This window comes from Lates calcarifer, linkage group LG19 (genome assembly GCF_001640805.2).
Source record: "Lates calcarifer isolate ASB-BC8 linkage group LG19, TLL_Latcal_v3, whole genome shotgun sequence".
Taxonomy (NCBI): domain Eukaryota; kingdom Metazoa; phylum Chordata; class Actinopteri; family Centropomidae; genus Lates; species Lates calcarifer.
This window is the reverse complement of record NC_066851.1, coordinates 8,250,031-8,274,889: the sequence shown is the minus strand read 5'-3', so window position 1 is coordinate 8,274,889 and position 24,859 is coordinate 8,250,031. Positions and strand designations below refer to the sequence as shown.

The following is a 24,859-nucleotide window of genomic DNA, read 5'->3' as shown; positions in this document are numbered from 1 at the left end:
AAAATACAACTTTTAAAAATACCTAAAAAGGTCAGTCTACAGTAAGTTAATGCTTTTTTAAAGTGAGGATCTCTTAAATACAAGCATATGTGATGCTTATTTCAATGCAAATCTGCTATACAAGATATGTCAGTTTTAGTATCTCTTCATAGTTTTAAATACTAACATTTCCGGTCGAAGTGTTAGTTATCTCAGTTGCATTCCACTTTCAAGTTTGAAACTGCAGTGTTGGTGTATTTGCAAAAGTTCATCCGATCGGCCTAAGTCGGGATTCATGACAATAAGAGTGGTAAAACATCTGATGCACCTTCAACTTTTATTCAACATCACAACTCCTGTAGTAGACATTTGGTCTGAGAGAACAGCAGACTATGGATTTCTAGTAGTATGTCTCAACAGAAAAGCACTACAAGTATGAAATGAACAAGAGAGACAAGAAGGTTAAAACATGGCTACAGGCCTGCATGCACAGAACAATGGAGTATATATTGTTCTCTAGGTGAGTGCTGTACAAACTGCCCAGCTACCATTCAAACAGTAGGCCAGTCAATTCTGTGCAGGTCGCATTGGGTTCATAGAGCTGTCTGAAACTGAGTTGCACGCACAGTCTGGTGTACATCACACAGTAGTGTTGGGTAGCATCATGAACGACAAATCCATTCAAAAAGGCACAATCCCATCCTCAACAGTCACCCAGCAAAAAGCTTAGGGAAACATACAGGCTGAAGTCATCAGAAACTAAAAACTACAAGTCCCACGGTTGCATCCAACAAAGTGCTCTGTGGATGGATGGTATAGCAGCAACTTGAGTTACGAGAACATCAAATCGACTGAAGTGACAGCACACAATGTGTACGAGTCTGTAAAGCAGTCTTAGTTTCCACTGGTCCTGGGTCAGAAAACAGTCCTAAAGCATGTGTTTTAAAACAGACAAAGCATGTTTATTTCAAACTAAAACAATATGCACCCGACATGAGAACATCCCTCTGTTCATTTTCTTTTTCTTCCCCCTGGCATGTCATTTTCTGTGTGTGTTCATTGGATAATTAGAAACAAATTACAGACATTTATTTTGGGGATACAACATTTTCACTTTAAAAATGTTCATTTTTTTTTCCAATTATAAGCAGCTGTACTGGTCTCACCGTATGCGGGCTATTTGTTCTGCTTAGAAACAGAGAGCATTGTAGGACACCACAAAAGCATTCATTGAAAACTTTGCAGCAGCATTTTAAAAGAGGAGGAGACAGAAATGGGGCCAGGAACTGCCTTTTTCAAGTATTGTGTTAAAACTGTAAATCCATTATTGAACAGCCAGGATTTCTTACTCTCTTCCATAGGAAGGTCAAAGCTTATTTTCCCCATATACAATTGAAACATTTTGGCAGGCAATTTGATAAAATTCTTTAAAATTTGATAAAATTAATTAAAATGAGTGGGGTGGCATTACAACTTAAAAAAGGAAAAAGGAAATAAAATACAAACAAAATTTCTATCAATAAATCAGCTAAGGAGCCTTCTATTTAAGTACACTGGTATTTGTGAGAGATAAAATCATTTGTTATTGGTTATCAGACAATAACTGATGTGAGTCAGTATTCGTCATGTCCCGTGTGGTGGAGGTGGTTTGCTGACATGAGTACAGAGAAGAAGAGACAACTTTACAAAATGATCTTTTACCTACTGAGTGATGATTATGTCCCCTCAGTGTCTGTGACAGTGTCTACCACTGGCTGACTCGCAGCTTCCTCCATGGGCTCACTCTGTTCATTGTCTACGTCCTTAGGAGAGGCAAGCTGCTCCTGCTGCTGCTCCGGATCACTGTCAGGGAGCACAGAATCAGAAGGGTCTGGAGTGGGCTCAGGAGAGCCCTCAGGTGTGGGTTCAGCCGCATTGCTATTGTCCATCCCAGGTCCGTTGACCCACTGGGGTTGGGGTGAGGAGTCTCCCTCTTGTGACTCCTCCTCATCCTTCAGTGGGCTTTCCTGCTCCTCCAGAAAGTGAGTGGTCTCTTCAGGGGTGCTGGCAGCTAGTGTGAAGGCCACAGGTGAGTCCTGGGGTGACGCCTCAACCAGAGGTAAGGCTTGGATAGGGGTCTCAGTGTCTGGAGAAGCAGAGATATTGGAGGGGGACTGGGCTGGGGGTGGGGATTGTGATTCTGTTTGTGGAGGGGTCTCAGATTGTGGTGATGACTCGGCGTGGGTGGGAGCCTGAGTCAACGGGCTCTGTCCCTTGTTGTCAGGTGATGGGTCAGGTGATTGGACTGAGGGTGGCGACTGCACCTGAGGTGTCTCAGATGGAGTTGGGGTCTCTGACTGGGACTCGGGCGTAGCTGCTTGGCTCTGTGATGAAGGTGGAGACTTGATCTGAACCTGGGGCAGCAACTGGTTCAGACCCATGAGGGAAGGTTTGGCCTGACCTTGAGGCAGGAGTGGGGACTGGAATCGTGGCTGCATTTGGGGGTTCAATTTGAGTGGTGAAAGTAGTTTGCCTTGGTTCAGGGTCAGGTTAGGATTAAGAGGTGGCGTTGGAAGCAGAGGTGTAGGAAGAGGAAGAAGAGGTGTCCAGCCCCCACGTTCACGTTCCCTCTCACGGTCTCTATCTTTGTCACGGTCTCTGTCACGTTCAAGCTCCCTGTTGCGATCTCGGCCTCGCTCCCTGTCTCTCTCCCTGTCTCTCTCCCTCTCGCGCTCTCTCTCACGGCTGTGGCGGTTACCATTCATCTCCCTCCTGAAGTCAAAATCTCTTTCATCTCTGTCTCTTTGCCTTTCCCATGGCCGTCTTCGGTCATCTAGGTCTTGATGTAATTCACTGTCAAAAGGTGCTGCGGCACCACCACTTCGGTTCCAGGGCTGTGGTCCACCAGCGGCTCCAGCGTTTCCAGGAACCCCAGCTCCTCCTCCTGCTCCTCCTGCCGTCGCAGGACGGCTGTCAAAGCGGTTGGGGAAGTTCTGCCCAGAGGTAGGGCGCTCCTCCTGGAAGCCTTTTGGACCAGCAGGAGCCTGTGGGCCTCCTCGCATGCCATCCCGCTCATCAAAGTCCCCTCTGGCCTGGTTCCAGCGGTTATCAGGAGTGAAGCCTGCAAGAGCCTGCAGACGTCCCACTAGGCTGGTTCTGGCTGGCTGAGTCCCTGGGGTCTGGAGCAAGGGAGGTCTGCCTCCTCCTCCTCCTGCACCACCTCCAAGGGGCTCCCTGTGTTCTGGTGGAGGAGTCCTCAGCAAGCCTGTGCTCTGCTTTTCCATCGGGGGGAAGCGATAGTCCTGGTCTTTGCCCTCATCAGCACCAGAGGAAGACTCATCTTCTGTCTTGGATAAGTTTTCATTGGGAAGATTTGGGGCCCTGTTGAAGGGGTCCAGCTGAGAGAAGGGAGCCCTGGCACGAGCTTGAGCCTGGAGAGAGCTATCAAGGAGACCAGCAGCCTGCTGGGCAGGGCCCGGCTGCATGAGGAGTGGGAAGCGAGCTGCAGCCCCAGGCTGGAGGAGGTTAGGTCGCACATCTAGAGGCAACAGGCCAGGCATTCTCTGCCCAGTCAGACCAGACTGATGCAGCGGGTGGGTGAGGGAAGCTGTAGGGTGCATGCCAAGGAGACCCATCCCACTGCGGACTGCATTTTGCATGCCTGAGGACAAAACACAATGACAGAAATATATGTTAAAATTCTTTTCAGTCAGACACAAATAACCATTATAAAAACATGCTTTTTTCACTTAAAAACACATTACCTTGCAGTGTGAGCTCTGTAGCAGCATCCAAACCCTCTGCAGACTGAGCCGTTTTCTCATTGGAGGCTTGTTGAGTTTGGACTCCCACTGGGTTGAACACACCAGCTCCAGGGATGGCTGAGGGCATAAAGCTGCCAGGGATGGTGCCGGTCGGAGGGATCATAGCGCTGAATGGTGAGTCTTTGACAGCTTCTTGGCTGGAGGCCACTGAAGGCTGCACTAGAGCTGTAGATGAGTACAGGAGAAACATAAAGTTTAATCCAAATAATAAATTCCAACTAAATGATAAGAGAGGACACTTTGCCAATTTTCAAAACTGTATGGATGTATTAGTTATAAGAGAAGCATGTCATAAACACTCACAAGTAGTTGCTGAGGCCATGCCTGCTGTCTGTGCTGCCTGCATAAAACCTGCACAACAGAAAATAATTTAGTCTAAGCTTGTGAATTTCTCTGGATTTGATCTTTATATGACTGTTTGCGTCATTTACCTGGTGGAGGCTGTGAGGTATTGAAGCCAGCTCTTATGAAGGGTGGTGGTGGCCCGTAGCCTGGAGGAGGTATACCCATGGTGACAGGGAAGGTGGGGGGCACCAAACCTACTGCACCGGGAACAGCCTGGGCAACTGGTAGCTGGAGGAGAGGGAGAAGAGAGATGTGAGAGCGTGTACATGCAGAACATGTGTAAAGTGTAATGGCTAACATACATGGTACAGAAACTGACCAAGTGTCAGTGACTGCCTAAGCTTCCATTTAAGACCTCCCACTCTGTTTATGTTTAACAGATCAAGACAGTTCTTATTGCAAAGAAAGATGTGTTGTCACCCATAAATAAAGAATAAAAATACATTATATTCTTTTATTTTTTATGACAAAGTTGGAAAGAATCACAACGGTGTGCCAATGTGTACTGTATTGTGTATATTCTTTCCACAGATTGTGACAGATCCTCTTCAGTACCTGTACAGGCATCATGGTAACCTGCTGGCTGTAGGTCTCAGTCTGGGTGTTGGACACTGCTGTAGTTTCAGCGCTTACGGGCTGACTGGTAACTTCCTTTGCTGGCTCAGCATTCTTGGCTGCTTCCCACTCTGCGGAGACAAACAAACAGATTTGTGTTTTTCCAATTCAATCTTTGTCTTCATTTTTCATTTTCCTATTGCGGTGGGGGGTTTTCATTGGGATTTCTTAAAGGATTTTGGGTATTACCATAACAAAACAAACCGAGGGAGTGGGGTAGAAAACAAATCCAGTTATGTGATCAAACACCAACAAGTGTGTTTGGATATATGCATTATGCTTTCATCATGTGTATATACATGTCTGTCCTACTTAAATTTAAACAATCATTGCTACTGAGTCAATAGACTTAGTGTTTGTGTTAAAGAAAGAAGTTAATAAGTAAAATGTTTCTTTTCACCATCATTGACGGTCTCCTGGTCAATGATTCCTCCCTCAGCAAAGCCATCCAGATCATCCACCTTCACCTTCTCCCAGGGTATGTAGGTGACACCCAGGTCCACATCCCAAAACTGCTTGTACTCCTGCTTTACCCCCTTGTTCAGAGCCCACGCAATCTGGATCAGAGACACACACATGATGGTCAAGAACCAGCATTTTTCAAAGTCCTTTCTGGGAGCATACAAGAATCCATGTGCCTAGAAAGCTAGACTGTCTCTGAGGTTACACCACTGAAGGTCAATGGAAAATTATATTAGAGGAAACCGCAGGGAGAATAAGAATACAATAAATCAAATTATAAAGGTAATGTGCACCTTGATGATCTTGGAGCCAATTTTATAGGAGCCAGTGCTGAGCTTCTGGCGGGCACGGTACGCATCTTGTCTGTGGACCATACAGATGTAGGCGCAGCCTCTGGGAGGGATCATCTGCAGAGACACACACAGATTGCATTACATAAGAGAAAAGAAGGTTAGACAACAAGACGTGACCAGACAATAGAGAATGACTACAGAACTTTCTGATTAATGAGAAATGTGTAAACAAGAAAGGGAGTCAGAGATAATGTAGAAAAATGGCAAACAATTAACAACAGCCATTGGTCACAATATGATAATGAGAAAACAAAACTTCCCAGTTTTCATTTTAAGATTCTGGACATAACAGTACAGGCTAATATGCCATAACTAAACAAGAGGGTTAGCAAGGCAAGAGGTCTACTTACATTTATAGACTCAATCTGGCCAAATTCTTCAAACAGATTGGTGAGGTCTTGCTGAGTGGCCTTTTTGTCCACCTGACCCACCCACAGAGTCGTGCTGCAGACTAGATAACGGCAAGGAAAGGTAAAAATTATTACTCATCAGAGAAAGCACTGTCAATAAATAAACAACTAAAACACTCAACAACCACCAACAATGACTTCCACTTACCACTTAGAGTCTTTGATCGTATGGGAGGCAGTCCTTTCTTCTGCCGCTCCTTCTCTCGCTCTCGGGCACGTCTTTCACTTGAGTAAGACCGCGAAGTCTTCCTCTTGCGATCTCTGGAGCGAGAGCGGGACCGTTTGCGGTGCTTACGTTTCCGTGAGCCAGAACGGGACCTGGACCGTCTCCTCTTGGGAGACCTACAGAGGGAACACCAAGACATGTGAAAATACAGTCAAGCATGTTCTTTTCACAATACACTCTGACAGAAGTAAACACAATCCAGGTCTAGTACCAATATCTCTTTCTGATAGAAATGTGATGAATAAAGAAAATCTCTGGACAGTCTCTGATGTCTTAATGTATTTATTTACTGGCTTGTGACAATACAGACTTAACTGACCTCCAGGGCAGCCAGTCAGTACTGTTCTACAGTTCTTTCACTTCAGACAATTCAGTAATATTCAAGGCACATTTAGTAAACGCTACCACAAAATGAGATTTTAGAAATGAGAGGGACTGACCTAGAGCGGGACCTTGAGCGTGTTCTGGACCGTGTGCTAACAGTCTTCTTCTCCTCTGCCTCAAAGATCTCCTCCTCCATTCCATCTGGGCCCTCGTCCAGATCCATGTCCTAAAAAAGACATTATTATTTCAACACCTCTCTGCACAGCAGCACAAGGTAATGCAGAAACCTGCAACACTGCTTTGTGTAGTCCTTGTGGTAAGATATTCATTCTTTTTACAAAAGCAAATGAATAATATCATGATATAAATTATGATTTTAAAGTTTTGGTACTGGCCCACTGACCAGACATACCTGCTGTTGGTTATCTATGGAGTCGTCCAACTTGTTCTCTGGCTCAGAAAGTTGTGGCTGGCTGCTGCTCTGAGCGGTTCGAAACAGAGTTCTCTTGCCCAAAGATTGAATCCTGCCCTTCTATGCTCATAGTCTGGAAAAAGAACAGCAGCAATGTATTTTTAATGTCTTTTATTTAAAGCATCTAAGCGGGAAAGTGTAGGCATATTAACTGATAACTCTACTTAATGATGAGAACCCAACTGTTTCCATTGCCTCAACTTCTGACTAAAGAGTTTTTGTGGATCATATGGGACATAAAGCCTGTGAGGGACAGGCTATTATCACCAAGTACCACTTCAATTTCAAATGTACAATCATCTGCATGTGGACACCCACACCATTAAGACATAAGTCCTTCTAAACAAGTACTTGAGCCCTCTGGATGTGCTGGAGACATCAGAAGTGTGTATCTGCGATTGGAGTGTTAGGACTGAGTGATATTTCCTTGTGCAGCAATGTAAGTCTATTTACTACCAAGTGGGCTGGGCGATAAAATTATCCTAATAGTTAAACAACCCTAAACCCATCCCTAACCTAAACTGAAAATACCCATTGAAATTCAAATTAAAAAGTGCCCTGTGCAGTTTTCTTGTAAAAAAGTTTACATTCAGTTTTACTCAGAATAACACATTGTGTGTATCCTTGAATGTGTTTTCCTTCCTCATTAATAGTATTAAACACACATCACATTGATATCTATCAATATGGAAAAAATATAATATCTGCTATATGGCTGAGCCCCACTACCTGGAACTGTGAAACTTGCCTAAATCGTGAATGTTCTGATGTAAGCAGTGCTGTGTGTGTATGTGTCTGTGCAATCTACCTTCTGTTGGTGCTGCTGGTGCTCTAGCAGCTGCTTTTGAAACTGCTCCAGGTTCTGTTGTTGTAGCTGCTCAGCTAACTGATGGAAGAGGGAGCTGTTGATAGGCTCGGACACCATGGGCCTGGAAGTGGACAGCAACTCGATTAGATGCAAACATTTGGCGGACATAGTTGACACAGTAAAGAGACATGCACTCTGGATCACTAGTAATAAACTGGTTTTGATGCGAGAGGAAAAACAGGGAGATGATAAAACACACTGAACTCACAGTTGAGATGATGAAGTGTCTTTTTTAGAGTCTTCGCCGCGCTCCGCATCATTCCCAAAGTCAAACGGACCCAAAAGTTTCTGCAGTAAAGACACAACATACTTACATTAGGAGGTTTCAGATGATGTATGATATTAGAAACTAACAGATGCTGACTCCAGCCATACCTTATTAAAAGAGGAGACTCTCTGCTCCAGGGGGTTGAGGCTGTTGGCAGTAGCAGCTGCAGTGAGCTGTGCTGTCAGAGCTTGTAACTGCACCACTAGGCCAGCGTCCAAGGCCTGCAGCAGGGATGGCTGTGGCTTCTGCTGCTGCATCTGTAGACTCTGTACCAGCTGCTTGCAGCTGCAACAAGTGATAATACAGTGTTATTTGTAACATTTTATTTACCACCAACAAGGGGGACTCAGGAGCACAAGGACTAAGAATTGTCTTACTAGACACAAAAATCCAACAGTGCTTATTATTAAACCATTAACAAAAACTGAGACATTGAGTGGACATGAACACTAACCTGTTGTCCCTGGGGACTCTGTAGAATCTGTGCCACAGCAGCCACAGTGTCTGTGTTGGTAATCTGTGAAGCCCAGTCAGGCAGACTCTGGACTAAGTTGGCTGGGGTGGCTGGGGTGGCAGGAGTGCCTGAATGCACAGATACAGATGTTATAATAAAACATGACAGTAACCCAGTGATGTCAAACAAGTTTTCTGACCACATTATCAGATGGTGTGTGTGTGTGTGTGTGTGTGCTTCACTGTAGTGCTCTGACTAACCAGGTGTAGTGTTATTGACTGGGGCAGCACTGCTGGGCATAACAGGGGTGACACTAGGAGGAGGAATCCCTGCTGCCATGTCCAAAAGAGGCTGGATGATGTCACTCTTGAAGACAGCATTCTTTTGCCACAGGTTGAGGACTCGCACTATCTTACTCTGGAAACACAGATGAGAGAGACAACAGTGAACATAAGAGCTAATATGAGAAATCAATAATCCCTGAGAACCAGAAATGAAATGCATGTTTTGGACCAAATATGATCAGATTTTTGAATAAATCTTTTGTAGCCTTGAGATAGTTGCTTAGATCTAACTACCCCTACTCCTTTAATCTAACTACAAAACCTGCCACTTCTTTTATATTAGTTCAAAGCTAATTCCTCATATCAGCCCATAATGTTGAAGGACAAAGACAAACTTACTTACACACATAAGGTAAATATATGACAAATACGTACATGTGGCAAATATGCAACCTTGGTAGGAAAAATGCTATGATGTTAATGCACCGCCAATGGAATGACGGGCCACAAAAAATGAAAAGCAACAGAGAGGAACACAAAACCTATTAAAAACTGTCTGACCTTATCATCTGAAGGGCAGCGGTAGAGATGCTGGAACGTAGCGATGATATTCTTGCTGAAGCGTGGTGCAAAAACATCCTTCTCTGTGCCAAACTGGTGTCGTGACTGTCTCACAATTGAGTCGATGACGTACAGACCTGGAACCTTGTATTCTGGTTTGCACTGTGATAAAGAAACAGACAACTGGTGTTAAGACATTATAAAAACTGTGAATCAATCTATGAATTTACTGACCACATAACTTCAGTAATCTACCTATTTATGCAGATATACTAACACTTCAAGCAGATCAAAAAGAATTTGTGGAACTGCGTTTACACTGAATATGCATACAACTAATAAGACCATCTTCCTCCCTTAATCAACATTTTCTTTGTCAGTGCTTTAGATTTTAAGAAGGGAAATCAGACTTCACTGAATTTACCTCATCCCACTGTATGGTAAATACAAGTGTCCTTAAAATTGTGTACATTATTAATGGTTTAACTCCAAAATTTAACTACACTTTGATTGTTGGTTGTTCCTTATTTAAAATATAACTCACCTTTTGTATGAACTTTTCTACACTCTGGACAACATGTTTGTAGAACTGAAAGAGAAGCAAAGGAAACAAAACATTTTAAGTGACTAGAATAGCAATATCTCAGGGCAGAACTTAATTAACGGCAGCAGTGCAGATAAAACTTAAAAAGCAGCAGCTTCAGTTTGTTAAAATCTGAGAGAAAGGAACAAAAAGCACATGACCAAGCTGCATACTGGATATTCTTTTTCAAACGCCTTTCTTTTTTGTTGGAATGATTCTCCAACTGCTGTGCACTACACCCCGCTGTCAACACCACCACCACCACACATTATTGACAGTGAAGACAGCAGAATTAGAAATGACAACTGAAGTGGTCTCCTGGTAGTTTAAAATATTAAGAAATGTGAAAACAGCTGTAATATCATTTCATTATACTGACTGTTGTATCCTCATTTAGCTCTGGAGGGACATGTTGGTAATGACTATCATTAATAGTGGAGGAGACCAGAAAGTTGTCTTTTTTACTTAGACTGGACAACAGCTACAAACACATTACTGTCTTACATGTGTCATTAGAGGTATAGTAGATATTCCAGCAGCCAGCCACATAAAAAAGTTAAGTGGATATTGCTGCAACAAGACCTTTAATATGGTAATTTGTACCAATAAATAAATAAGACATTCAGCATTCAACTATTTATGTAAGCAAGACAACTGAATTGCCATAAATAAACATTTAATTCTGATTCTGTGTTCACTCCAAAACATGCAAGCTGTGCAAATCAGAAGGGAAGAGGTAAGTATCAGTCCAATGACACAACTCTTAAGACCAGAATGTCTGATACAAATAATTTTCCATATGTTGCTCAGGCTACAGCTTTGCTAGATTTAGTCCGTGTAGTCTTTGGTTGAATAGGGCCACTACAAAATAAGAGGTGACCTGCCAGCTAGGGGTCAGCAGACCGCTATTACATGACAGCTGTCACTTTGGGAACTCTCCAGATCAACTGATGCTACTGGCACTAACTTGTGACAGACTGACTGTACCAGTTTAAAGCTTTAATTATTCATGACAGTTTGGCTCAACCATCCATAACAGACCAACCAAAATAGTAGTATAGTATATAACCTACTTAAAAATGTGGTATACTGATGTTGGGAGTGGGACAAGGAAAGAGAAGCAAAAACAGAGAAGGCAGCACCATGTTCCAAGTTAATTGCCACAAAAATAGACAGTTATTATTGAGCAGTTTTTGCCAGATCATGTTTCCAGGAGAATGGGGGATGGAAACCTCTGCTTTTTATCTATAAACTGGTGCACTGCTTTAAACCACAGTACATCTATGAAGGATAATATACATTTATGTAGTTTGTATGATTTTGGAAAGGTTTATTTTTATAGTAAGACTATACAGAAATTGCACTACCTTGTTTTCTACCAACAACTACAATAGAGCTAAAAGATGAGGCTTGACATAATTTTGCCTGCACAGCCAAAGTCTATAAAAGATCTGTCAGTGTCAGGAAATGTGTATTCCTTATACACTGACACATCACAGCAGTCTATTCAGTGACAATCAGCACTACAATCAGATTGAGCCATTGTTTGCCAACGAAGAGAAATGATGCTAACTCTTGCAACACCACCACCCAGACTGATGTGTACAACTACAGCTGTCTGTGCTCCTGCTGCACATATTATACCATTATGCAAATGACATGAACAGATAAGATTAAACACAAACACTTAGTCTGTGCCCTGTCAATCTGAGACTGCTGATCAAGTTACACAACCTAAGACTTGCTGAGGTCAAAAATGTGCAGCACAGGTTCAAAAACCATGCATGGTGACGTACAAGAGTACTGAATTTCATGTCTCAATGGTGGATAACAAAGGTCTTTGCTTAAGCTTTATACATGAATACATTAGCGCTGAGTCAACTGAAAGGATTACACATTCACCCTTTTAAAGTAACATGGCTTTTCCATGTCTGGGCAGACTTTTGCCAAGAGAACTGAAGCAATATGCATCTGGATTTAAGCAAATAAAACAATGTGCCTTCAGTGTGCAGTTTATACTGACTGGTGTAGTAAGTTCTATTCTAGACTATTTCTAATTAAGATGTCAAGTTCTACTATCATCCACTAGATGGAGCCAAAGTACAAGAGACTGACTGCTCCAAGTTTGTTGTTTTATCCCAGTGACCAAAGAGAGGAGGGCAGTCATCTCAAATTAAGTTCAAATGCAATGGTAGGCATGCTCACAACAATATATTAGGATCACATATAAAGCAGTTAGCTGTTCCTGTCAAAATCAAAGCTCAGTTTCAGAGATAGCACCGAATGATTCTGTTGCAATTGGAAATTGTTCACTTTTTACAAACAGTACATGGATATCACATGAGTAAAGTTGAACAGTGAGAGAATGGTGAATTTTCATGAAAATGTGACACTAATGGTAGAATACAGAACATAACTTCAAAATTAATTATGAAAAGTACCAAATGCCAGACTGTGGCAACTACACTTGCAACATCCAGCCTCCATCTATGTTGTAAATAATCATTTTTTTATTTTCTGTTTTCCATTACAAAAAAGGTAATATATCCTAGATTTAAAAAAACAACTAATTTGTGATGCCCTTTAGCTCAGAGCCAGTTTAGTGTGACATTAAGGCTTGCAGTGACTGATAATTAGCAGTGTGAAATGTATCTGTGAGGACACAGTTAGACAGATATTATTGAGAATTGGCAGCACTAGCCAACTTGCCAGTGAGCAGTAGTCTTAATAAAACCTGAACTCTTGTCAGTCAACTGAAAAGCTCTGAGACCCAGACCAATAACTCACAAGATGACAGATTCCTTCTTTAAAAGAGCCCAATGACAACATAAGCAACATGAGCTTTAAATAAGTAGAACGCAAACCCATCTCAATATTAAGCAGATATAAGTAGTTTAAACTTAAGTGTATCAGTAATCCCAGCAAGTCAATTATCATGTGATATTAACTGACTAATATTTTTAGGCAAAAACATGATAAAATTAAAATCTGGGTTTTTAAATGTTGAGACACATGCACTATTTAAAACAATCAGTACAGTGGGGCTTAAGGCGATTTAAAAAGCCAATCCAGTAATTTCAATCTAATATCCAGTTTATTCTGGGGATGGGGTATAGACATTTAACATAATTATGATTCACCATCATGCCCAGTACCAATAACTGTGGTGATAAATATCAATAATAATGTTATTATAAGCTCACAACCCACCACTCACATAATGCCATTATGAAATGACAGACATTTGTGGGTGAGGGCCTTTTGGAATAAAACATTCTATAATGAAATAAAAATAACTCCAATAAAACCCTGATTACCAAAATAGTGAATTGAGTTATAATAACAATAATTTCTTGACCAACTTGGTAATTGAGTGTATGTAAGGCTCAAAATAGTATACATATTTTTTTTTTTTTAGGAAAAGCTACAGATATTTCTCTCTCTGATAATTTTCATCATACCATATCAATATGTCTATGTATTATTATTATTATTGTTGTTGTTGTTGTTGCTATGTTATTAGAAATAAGATTATACAGTAAGGAAAGGAATGGAAATCAAAAACTGAGATGCACTTCAAATTAGTCTTAACAGAATCTTAGCACCCTGAATAGAAATTATTTCCCTGCCCTTACACATACAGATCGGCCCTTCTGATCACAGGCTTGCTTTTTTCACACAACAAAACGCATGCTCATACACTTGTTGCTGCAGTGTGGACCTGTCTCTAGGCAACTGAACTGGCATACTGCAGAGCCTGATAAAGTGTGCCAAGGACAAGAGCAACTTTTCAGAATTTACTCTTATTTTTCAACATGTTCAACAAATGACCATGAAAAAAGTGTTCAGCAATGTTTTCACTCTTAGAAACACACAGAACCACAGCTAACTTAGGTAGACTTGTGGTTGGGTACTTTAAGTTACTAATAGGACCAATTGCATGGGAAAAAAACACATAGAAGGAAGAAGAGGACAGATATTATTGAGGGCAGCAAAGAAGACAGTAGGCCAGTCACTCGTGGGATTCCTCCTCAACAACAGTAAAGCCAAATAAAAGCATCATTTTCCTTTTTAACAACTGGGGGTTCTAAAATTGACATTGGGTTGTTGGATAAAGTCCTACTATGTAACTAGTTGGTGAGTCTGTTAGTTGTTTTGTATCAATAATAAATACGTCCAACTGAGATGAGTTTTACGTTTAGTGATAAACAAGCAAGTATAACAGTACCACAAATGCAGTTTCTATGCATTTAAATGTCTTTTGAGTTGAATCACATTCTGAACTATATGCACTGTAACCTGAACAACAGTTCAATAAATAGTATTAGATCTTAGGCCTTGGAGCTCTAAAACAACAAAAAAACTCAACACTGGTCTATACAAATAATAATAATTCCTAAGATACAACATGTACCTGTACCCCTTGACAGTATTCACAGTTTGCCCACAAAATAAAAACAACAAAATTTTGATCCACTCTGAACTAAGTACTTCATCCAACCATCAGTTCGCACAATAGTGGCCATAGTTTCGGTTGACAATGCATGTCTCGTTGCCAGTTTCCTCTTTCACTGTTACTATTATTATTTTGAGCCACTTTAATTCTATGTTGTTGGTGTGAATTCAAAATCGACATTCATCAGCTTCTGTTCGCATGATGTACCCAAATCAAATATGATTTTGAGCTACAGATCTTTTTGTTTTTGGTTTTTTTGCTTCAAGAAGCTGTGGTACAGAAGTGAGAGAGACAGAGTGAAGTTATTCTGACAACCTAGTCAATGTGGTCAACTGAAGAAAAATTTTTTTTAAGGATGTTTAGTTTACCCATGCACGATGTCCAGCAAAACAAAATGGGGTGTACTGTAAATGTGCTTTTAATGATTATTTAGGTTTTGAGGATAAGGCCAATTTTCAAACAAACTTATGTCATGCATCAATAGACCTATGCCCTTATGATAGATAATAATAAATATGTGATATTTCTGACCCCAGAGGTGCAGCAAACAAGACATGAAACAGCATGGGTCAGACTGTAATCATAATTTGCAAGAGACAGCTTGGCCAGCAGGCTCACCACAGCAGTCCATAAAGTTGTAAACTACACTATCACTGTTCTTCAGACTGCCAAGCAGCATCCCCCTTTCTCTGCTGTATTATTTCACTGTGTATCTATAGATACAACAAACAACATTTCCTGAAAAGGTCAATCTCACCCACCTTTCAAACTTTTGGGACTGGAGAAGGTGAGATAATAGATCTTTTTCACAGAAGACTTTTGGCTTGTCATGGCAGGATTAGTATATAACTGATAGAACAGGTATAACTGTATTGTGTATGCTAGCTCTCTGGCATGGCTTACCGAGACACTTGACGATACTGGGCCCTTGTTGATGAAATATGTTTCAGCTGTGCTTTTCCTGCTATGACAAGTCAAAATGTCTGCCATGAAAAAGTTCTATCTTTAACCAGACTTTTGCCGCACTAACCGCAGAAGATCAGTCTTCACACACTCACATGGTCCTGAGACAAGAGCTGATCCTACAGACTGTGAAGAAACTACAGTTGCTGCTCTTAATCTAATTTTAGGTCCCTTCAACCACTGCTCGCTGGACAAAACTCTCAGGAGCTTTTACAAATAGATGTCTTACCCCACCAGACATGGCTAGGTACTGGACCAGTGTGTTGTAGCTCAATTAAAAATTCATTCCACTCCCTGTGTTGGGTATGGTTGACCACAGTTGTGTGGAACTTTTTCACTAGAAAGGTGAAACATTTCTAGTGAAAAAGTGACATTAACATATTTACAGACATGGTCAGCTCATGGATATATATTGTGAAGACGTTAGAATTTATCCAAACAGCAAACCCTGGCTGAGCAAACACCTTACAGTGTACAGTGTAAACAAGAAAAAAAAATGGATTTATGCAGGGCAATTTCTTTGAACTAAATGTTTTAAAAAGATAGATTAAACATGATATTAAGAGGGCTAAACTGGGCTACTAAAAAGGATACAAATAATATAATAATATATAATACAAACTGAGCAGTAGCAGTTGAGACTCAGTCTGGGAGAAGTGTCAGGACCATAGTTGGATTTAGGGACTAAGCAAAGAAAAGGATGGCTTTAGAGGGCTTTTCATCAGATCTGGCTCTGGCTCAGGAGTTTAATATGTTTCATTCAAGATTTGATGTGTATGATTTTAGCAAAGAAACTGCTTTTTTAGAACATAACATACTGAACTCAAGTCAATCTGTCTCTTCCTTTTTTGTATAGTGTTGTTAAATAATATTGTAGTGTTCACTGCAAAAAATAGCCATCCTAAGACTATAAATGACAACAGGCCTGAAGCCCTGACTTCACTGGTTAAGAAGTCAACTTCTGAAAAGTTAATAAAAAAAGAACTTCTGCAAAGGACAGACCATCCCGACCCATTACAGTTTGCATGTTGTGCAACAAGAGGGTTCAGGATGCAACTACAACTCTGCTTAACTTCATTCACAAGCATTTACAGGGTAGTAAAAACCACAACTATTTGTGGACTTCTTTTATTTTCAGCTCTCTCTCTCAGCAACACCATACAGCTTCATCTGCTGGTGCAGATGCTTGCTGAGTGTTTTGGGTTGGACACTAATACTGTTGGCTAAATCTTGGGACTTCCTCACAAACAGATCTCAGAGAGTGAGAGAGAATGGAAATTTCTCTGAACTATCATCAACATCAAGCGGTTTTCCCTGACCTCTGTCCTCTCTCCTCTCCTTTATATACTGAACTCTACAGCTGCTACAGTGAAAGGTGAAAACTGTAAGAGTGCTAACAGTTCTACTTGACTTGACTAATCAGTCAAAATATATGAAAACACCAGTGTGGGTATAGTTGTTACGAATTCCACTTAATCACACAGGTAACTTCTAAAATCCTGTCAATCATCAAGAATTGCTCTCACAAATGTAGTCAACGAGTCACAGGGCTTATAAAGTTGTGCAAACAAATGGAAAAAGACAAATGAAACCCACCACATCACCACTGACATACTGCTGCTGATACTGTTGTGGCTGTGAGACGGCAATTCATAAATCTGGGTTCAAATCTAGTTTATCTGGAAATAAACCAGGGGATAAACTGCTTGTTTTTATTAAAAATACATTTCTGAGTCAGGTTTTACCTTTTCTGCTTCTAATGTATGTAGAACCAACACTCATTCTACAGACCAGTCACAGACTTTACATGTAGGTCTAGGGAATGACTGTTACCAAATGTACTGTAAATCAGAACAAAGGGGAGCTTTGTCTAACAATTCTACAAATTTTTTTTACAAATTTTAACAGGGAAAAAAATCGAAATAAAGGCCCAATACAACCCTTGCTCATTCTTCAGTTGAGCTCAGTCAAGTCAGACCACCATATAATCTTATCTTCATGTAACTTGGGCATAATGTATGTAGTAGAGTATAGAGAGATCACTGTACAGTGTCTGATGAACACATTATGCTGCATTTATCAAGTATCAAGTAAAACAGTGCTAATCTTTGAAATCACTGACCAAGTCCCCCAAGTCTAACAGAATTATGAAGAAAGATAAAACCAATCCTAGATTAGCTCCCAAACTCTGACACTTGATGAATACTAGTCACAGTATGTTCTCTGGTAGTTGAAAATATGAATGACAATTTTTATACGTCCCACAGAGTGGTTCCTCACTGAATTTTGTCAAAAGCACAATCTACTCAGTCAAGGAGTAGGTATAGACATTTAGTTTAACACATAAATCCTAATTTGCCACATAAGCTCAAACTATCAACAGCAACTATTTGGAGGCAAACAAATAGTGTCAGAACAGTCATAAATCACTGCTGATAATACTGTTATAAGCAGTGTAAGTGGTCATTCTCTAGTTTTAAGTTTATAATATTGAGAGTTAAGGCAGAGGCTGCTATAGCATCAAAAGGTAATCTAATTCCACTTCTGCTTCTGCAGAGTTAACACAGGGTACAATATCTTATAGAAGTTGTCTGAAGTAACAACATTTGATAATATTTAACCATTTCATTCATGCTGTTGCGAGACTTGTCTTGCCTTGCCTCAGGTCTGCATTGATAAATTTAGTCTGACACATTTCACAACAATCAGTTAATTTTTGGCCCTAAAGCTGCAGACTGCACAAATCATGAAGTACTGGGTAGACAGGGATTTCAGCAGCATAACCCACTATATAATTTACATTTTTAGATTGTTATTATGACAGCTTTCCTTTTTCTGTTGGAGGGAGGTAAAGAGAGACACATACAACACAGACAACATACCAAAGACACAACACACAAAGAAAAGAGATAATATATACAGGTGAAAAGATGCTGGTAGGAAATTAATCAGCCACTAGTAGGCTAACACTGGCAAAATAGACTACCTACAAGTGATCACAACTTCTCAGATTGTGAAAACATGACTGCTCATGAAACTTGACTCGTTCAAAACCCCGTGTCACTCTTTTCGGTGCATCTGTGGTCACATTATTCGATAGACACAGATTGTGTTGTAATGCCAGCAATATCTAGTCTACAGTAGCTGTGGCTAATTAATGGTTGTTAATAGTGTTGCATAATAAAAAACCTTTCATCAGCCTTTTTCAGCCAAACTGTGAAAAGAAATTACATTAAAAATGTCTGCCACTGTGGTGAGGCTAAGACAAAATGAGTCTTTCAGCTAGAGATGAGTCTAGAGTGCAGTTCGCTGCCATAACCTAAAGTCTGACATAGATTTACCAAGTCCATTCATATTTGTCACAGGGCTGACACATTGTATTTAAAACTCAAACTAATGTTCAAGCATGGGAAGAAAATGATATTCTGTCTAGCCAACTATTCAAATTCACAATCAACACTGTATAAATGCAACAGGCTGTGCACAGTACTCCTAGTAGGAGGGAGCATTCGCCAAATGCTCCATCACTCTGATTTATCCCCATCAGTAAACCTCTCTACTGTTGTTCTCCTGTCTTTTGAAAAACTGAAGGAATTAGCTAGTGGTGCTGAATGGATAATTATGACACCAGATCCTCTAAGAAGTAATGTGTGGGTAATGTTGGGTTCAACTTAAAAAAAAAAAAAAAAAAACTTGGACAAAGGTAAGGGTATTTGCTGCCTTAAATTGTTAAAGCTCTAGTTCTTGTTCATCTGAACTTAATTTTTTGTGACAGCTCTAATTTGATATCAAAATCAGCACTTAATCTTAAATACCAAAACTGGGATAAGCAGATAAGATCCAAATCTTCAAGTCCTTTCACACTACTCTGTGCCACCATGTAAAATACAGCCACACTGTGTGTGCAGAAGACATAAATCGCTACTGTGTCAAAACAAACATTCAGGGTTTATGCCGCTGTGAAAGAGACAACCCAGAGGGATGCATGAAATTAGCATGTTAATAAATACTGTCATATTAATGTGATTCTAATAGTGGCTTATTCTTGAACGACTACCAACTCTCAAAGGTCCTGCACAAGGTGTGTTTTAGGAAGAATATCCTAAAATAATATCCATCATAGACCATTGCATCATAACCAGCGTATATAGAATACGTGAATATATGTAATATCTGTCTGAATGTGTGTTAAAAATTAAAGCAGCACAAGAATATGAAAATCCATAAACCCAAAGGTCAACATTTTGTCAATCACCAAGGGAAACATGCAAATTTGCCTTCTCACAACTTGTGAATTTAAACTCCACACCAACTAATGATTGCTCCATCAATATGAGCCAACACAGAAAAATGTTCTGACTTTGGTATCAAGAAATGTCAAAAAGGTAACTGCATTAACTAGAGCAAAACAAAAATACTGTCATCAGACAACTCAAGAAGAAAATGAACAAGATTGCACATTGCAACTTCAAACACCATCAAAATCTCTAAACCAACATCGACCAACGTATGACAACCAACAACGTATGACAACCAGAGAGGGAGCCCAGAGTGACAACAGAAAAAGCCCTGCTTCTCTGGGTGTGTGGGAGCAAATTAACTTTAAATAATTTTAGTCTTCTTCCATCTTCCTTGTGAAACAACCCATACTCCTACCTAAGCTGGTTAGGGATTCTCTTATCTCTTTGTAACTCTCTCCACCCCATCCTCCTGCTTCACTTTCAGTGCTTTGGGGGAGCTGGGAGAGCTGCTGAGGGAAGGGGAAACGGGTGTTATTTACAGGTAGAATAAGGCACAGCAACACCAAAAGCACATCAGGTCCTTTAGAAACAAAAGTACAAACAGTACAAGTAAAATACATTATCAGAAGACTTATCATTAAGGGCTGGTGTCCTTGAGTCGCATGGTCAGGGCTTTAAATCTTAAATTAACATGTAATAACAACAAAAACAATAATTAATTAATACCAATGATGATTTTAAAATTATCTTCACTCTTGACCTTTAGCATCTCAGAAAAAAAAGCTAAGCAGTTTTGAACTTCAGGTGAACTACAACCATAGGTGATAATGGAGACTTGGTCAGTGATTGGTGATCAGCCTTTTTCTTTTGAGAAGCTTCTAACAGGCCCATGGTGAAGGAAACCAGCCTTTAGTATAATGTATAGTAAACAGAGGAGAGAAATTACAGACTTTCTGGAAAAATAGAGACACATCTTAATTAAAAGGGGACGCTTGACCTTTATCTCTTAAAAACCACATATAGTAAACTAAGTAAAAGGGTGCAGCATTCCTCAAAGGTAGTTTTTATTGCAGCTCAAAACAAGTGTTTGAGGCCCAGAACAAAACAAGTCTTCTGGGACGGGCCTGTGTTGAACTGACTTAGAGCTTCCATTTAATAACACCCAAATTATGTCACTGTTTAAAGAAACACTTCTGGCAAACTATGCAGTGCTTTAAAAAGGTTCTACATGCCTACAAATTATTAGATTATGGTTCATGCATCATGATGTGTTTAGTTACAGACTCCATGTATATTTGTCTAAAGTTGCTACTTATCATAGAGAGAAACAGGAAATACTTTATCCGAGACGCAAACATAACATTCAATCATAAACTGATGACTAGGGTTTTTTCTGTTGTAATTGTATAAGGTGCAGCCATTGCTAATGATGGCAGTAAGGCAAGACTGACTACACAGGATGTGTTTCAGCCATGTTTAGAGTCTACAGTCTCAGGCCTGTCTAACAGAACAGCTATGCTTCTATTTAAATCAATATAACTGTCTACAAAGACCACTAAATGACTCACATTTCACCCTGGATTTACATTCATAATCCCAAGTGTCTATCTTCAATGATTGTGTATTGGGAACTAAGTGCAACAAAAACATGGTTGACCACACAGCAGCCCTGAGCCTGAGTGCATCCAGTGTAGATACTGACAAGAGTTCTGAAACTGCTGCTGTGTAGATATTGTTAATAACACTACCTGCAAATTAATTGTGTTAGAGATTCCTTTAATCAACCTTGCATTCAAAAGCAATTCCACTGGTGTTCTTTTGTCTGTGTAAATACGACTGGACCGGAGCAAAATCAACGAGTTAGCTCTAACTTAACACTGAGCCTCTGGCATGGCTTCCAACCACAGCCATCAAACTCCATTTTATAACAATTAGTTAACTCAAATGTTAGAAAGAAGCACTGAGATTTGTCACAGTAGGAAAAGCAAAGGTGTAAACAATGAAATTAACTATGACTGAATTCCACTTGGCTGTTTGTCACACTGTAGTGGCTTACTGAGACACTTGAATAGAACAAAGCCATTGTTGATGTTATTAGAGACATCTGTTCTCTTCCTATAATGAAAAGTTGAGATGTGTGCTATGCAATATTTAACAAGTTCAAATTTCATTTTTTGCCAACATCCTACTTTGTTTCTTAACATTATACTTTAACTTAATTTACAAGCATCAACAGACTCGAGTGCCACATTTGAAATCATCCAACCACCATGTGAAAAAAAAATCCTGCATGCAGTTCAGTGTTAGTACATACTTTGCAGCATATATAAAAAGAAAATTACTGACGTGCTAGTTCACCTTTCTAAAAAATTATCATATAGAATTAAAACAGAATGCTATAGGATTTCAATCTTGCTGCAGCCTCCACCCCATGTTTCAAAAAGATATAAGCCAAGGTAAGCAGCATTATTGTCAACACTTGTGCAGTGTCGTTATAATAGGCTCTGCTCATGGTACGGCATATGGTCATTCTGAATTACCAAAGAAGTACAGTAAATAGGTTCATAAGTGATGTGCAAACATGTTTTGGTTTGCTCCTCTCATCTATATTTCTTCCACTATTCCACAACACTTTCTCACTGCCTGCCTTACTCAAACGGTTCAGCCTTAAGGCTTTAAAGACAAAAATAAAGCAGTACCTGAAGAGCAACAGATGCCTTTGTACTATTTTTAAATGACACATCTTCTGAATTTATGGTCATAAAAAATGAATAATTTATCCCTACATGTTGCACACAAGTATTCACAGAACAGGGAATAGGCTGTCAAAAACAAAGCACTCGATCAGACAGTTTGTGTGGATGAGTTTATCTGAGCTGATGATGCTCAGTAATGGATCCACTCACTGGCATAAGGAGACGATCAGCAGCTTATAAAAGGAACAATGAGGACATACAGCCTCATGGCATCATGATTTTAATGTTGTTGTGTAACTGACACCAACCCACAGTCTACATTTAAGAATTTAACCTTGTTTCTATTTCAGCTTTATTCTAGTCTTTTGTCAACCACAAATTTACATTTGGATAGTAAGACTCTATCTACATTATTTATATTATTTTTGAAAACTATTAAGTATTAATCAAGTGTCATAGTGTGGTTCAGTTTATAGCTGAAATAGCTATATGGAAAAATTAAAAGTCAAAAACTATTCCACATTTTTCTTACTGTTTTCTAATTTATAACAATTTATTAAAACCCATATAAAGACATTCTTAGTCTTTGTCTTCACTTGACAGTTGGGAGAGGAATTCCCTTTCAAGGCCATTTCTTTACCACCCACCCCCCATTACCTGCCTCATCCTTCAACACTACATACTTACTTTTATAGCTTTGATTCCAGACTTGGTGATCTGAGTCATCTTGGCCTTGGAGATGGGTGGCTTGTACTCATTCAATGAGTACAGCTGAAAGATGAAATGAGACAAGAGAGAACATCTTTTGTGATACAATGCAACAACTAAAACATATCACAACACTGACGATCATTCAACGATTGTATGAACAAGCAAGAGTCTAGTGCATCCTCCGTTCTTGTCTGTAAGCTTTGTTCACCATTTGCAAAACCTTCACTGTGGATAGGTTAGTGGTCAGTGAACCACCAAGTTCATAATGACACGATGTAGTGAGTATGTCTCGGCCTCAAATTAATTGATTTGATACAAATGATACAAAATAGCTATTCGGCAATTAATTGCTGTCAACTGTTGAATCTAATTCGCATTAGCTGGTTAACTGTGAGTGAATAGTGAGGCCAACACTGACACTGATTATCCCAATGGAGAGACACACTTTAGATTCAATACAGACAAATGATGGTTGCGCTATTAGCTGTGAAAGCTAGCTGTTAACCGAGCAGCCTAAACATGCTAGGTTACCACAAGTTAGTTAACCACTGTAACTGTACACAGGGAACCTAACGCTAATTTAGTCAGATTAATTACATACAATTGTAATTGTTATTTAGTAAAGTGGCAATGAGAAATGACCATTTTCCCCACGTCTATATTGGTTAGCTACCTCACCAAGTTATCACGCAACTGAGGCGGTTTTGCTAACTTGAAGCTAGCTAGTTACCGTTAGCTTGGCACCGGGCTGAGGAAAATATTTTGTCATGAACTGCCAACCCAACATGGTGTGTGCTAAATAGTCTGTTCACGGCTGTAATCTGGACCATTAATTGCGAGTTAGCCATTGAATAACTTAACGTTATCACAGTATTGTTGTGCACAGACAGCGGCCTTGTCCGATACTGGCCCCCCTCTCCTTTTCTGCTACTGAATGCTAACGTTAGCTACCGCAAATGTGAATTAGACAACACTTTCTACAGTCACTGTACAAAATTTGCAAGAGTTTCAAACAAACCTCATTGTTAAAGGCTTTGACCGCCTCCATAGTGTTGCTATTTCGGCTCGCGGGTGGCTGTAAATATTTACAGATATCTCCTCATCAGCCGGTTTGAGACATGCATGCTCGACGTTTGGTGAGATGGAGGAGACTGCCAATATGGCGCATAACCTCAATGGGAAATCTGCAGAGGGACCGGCGACTCCTAGCGTCAACTGCGGGACACTACAAGTTGTACTAAACAATCCCCTTGCCTGTTTTGTATCAAAGTAGCTACAGAGAACCCTATTCACGCTCTCCTGTGTTGCAGGAGACCAAAACCATTTAAATTCAGTTTCCTTAAACATTCTACACTCAAAACCCCAGAGTGATAAAGCAGAAAAAGAATTTTAGAAATTTTCTCAAATTTATTAAAAAGGAAACACCATCATAAATAAGCAAACACTTTACTTAGTACTTGATTGAAGCCTCTTTAGCTGGGCAGCCAGCTCTAGAACAGCCCTGGTTGTTCCATCCATTTTGGAATTATACAGACCACTGCACTCCTGGGAACTCTCAGTGCGGCACAAAAAAATATTTATGAAGGCTTTTCCACCTCTGCCTCAACAATCCTGTCTCTGGGCTATGCAAGTAGCTCCTTAGCATGTCATGGTTTTTGCTCAGATATGCACTGTGAGCTGTGAGACCTTGTATAGACAAATGTGTGCCTTTCCAAATCATGTTCAATCAGCTGAATTTACTACAGGTGGTCCAATCAAGGTCATATTCTAGAGAAGTGGGAGGCA

At 40.1% G+C, this 24,859-nt stretch overlaps 1 protein-coding gene across 1 annotated transcript; it reads right to left on the bottom strand.

Annotated features, from left to right (window-relative positions):
- Positions 1–297: 297 nt before the first annotated feature.
- scaf8 (SR-related CTD-associated factor 8) lies at positions 298–24,274 on the bottom strand. Its single transcript, XM_018697774.2, is given in 21 exon segments — positions 298–3,619; positions 3,723–3,947; positions 4,086–4,133; positions 4,214–4,355; positions 4,683–4,813; positions 5,143–5,299; positions 5,498–5,611; positions 5,908–6,008; positions 6,116–6,309; positions 6,634–6,743; positions 6,930–7,007; positions 7,009–7,062; positions 7,798–7,918; positions 8,066–8,145; positions 8,233–8,403; positions 8,574–8,707; positions 8,840–8,996; positions 9,425–9,586; positions 9,969–10,013; positions 23,051–23,134; positions 24,093–24,274. Coding segments are annotated over 21 exon segments (4,263 nt in total). The 5' UTR covers positions 24,123–24,274; the 3' UTR covers positions 298–1,694.
- Between the last annotated feature and the right edge of the window lie 585 nt (positions 24,275–24,859).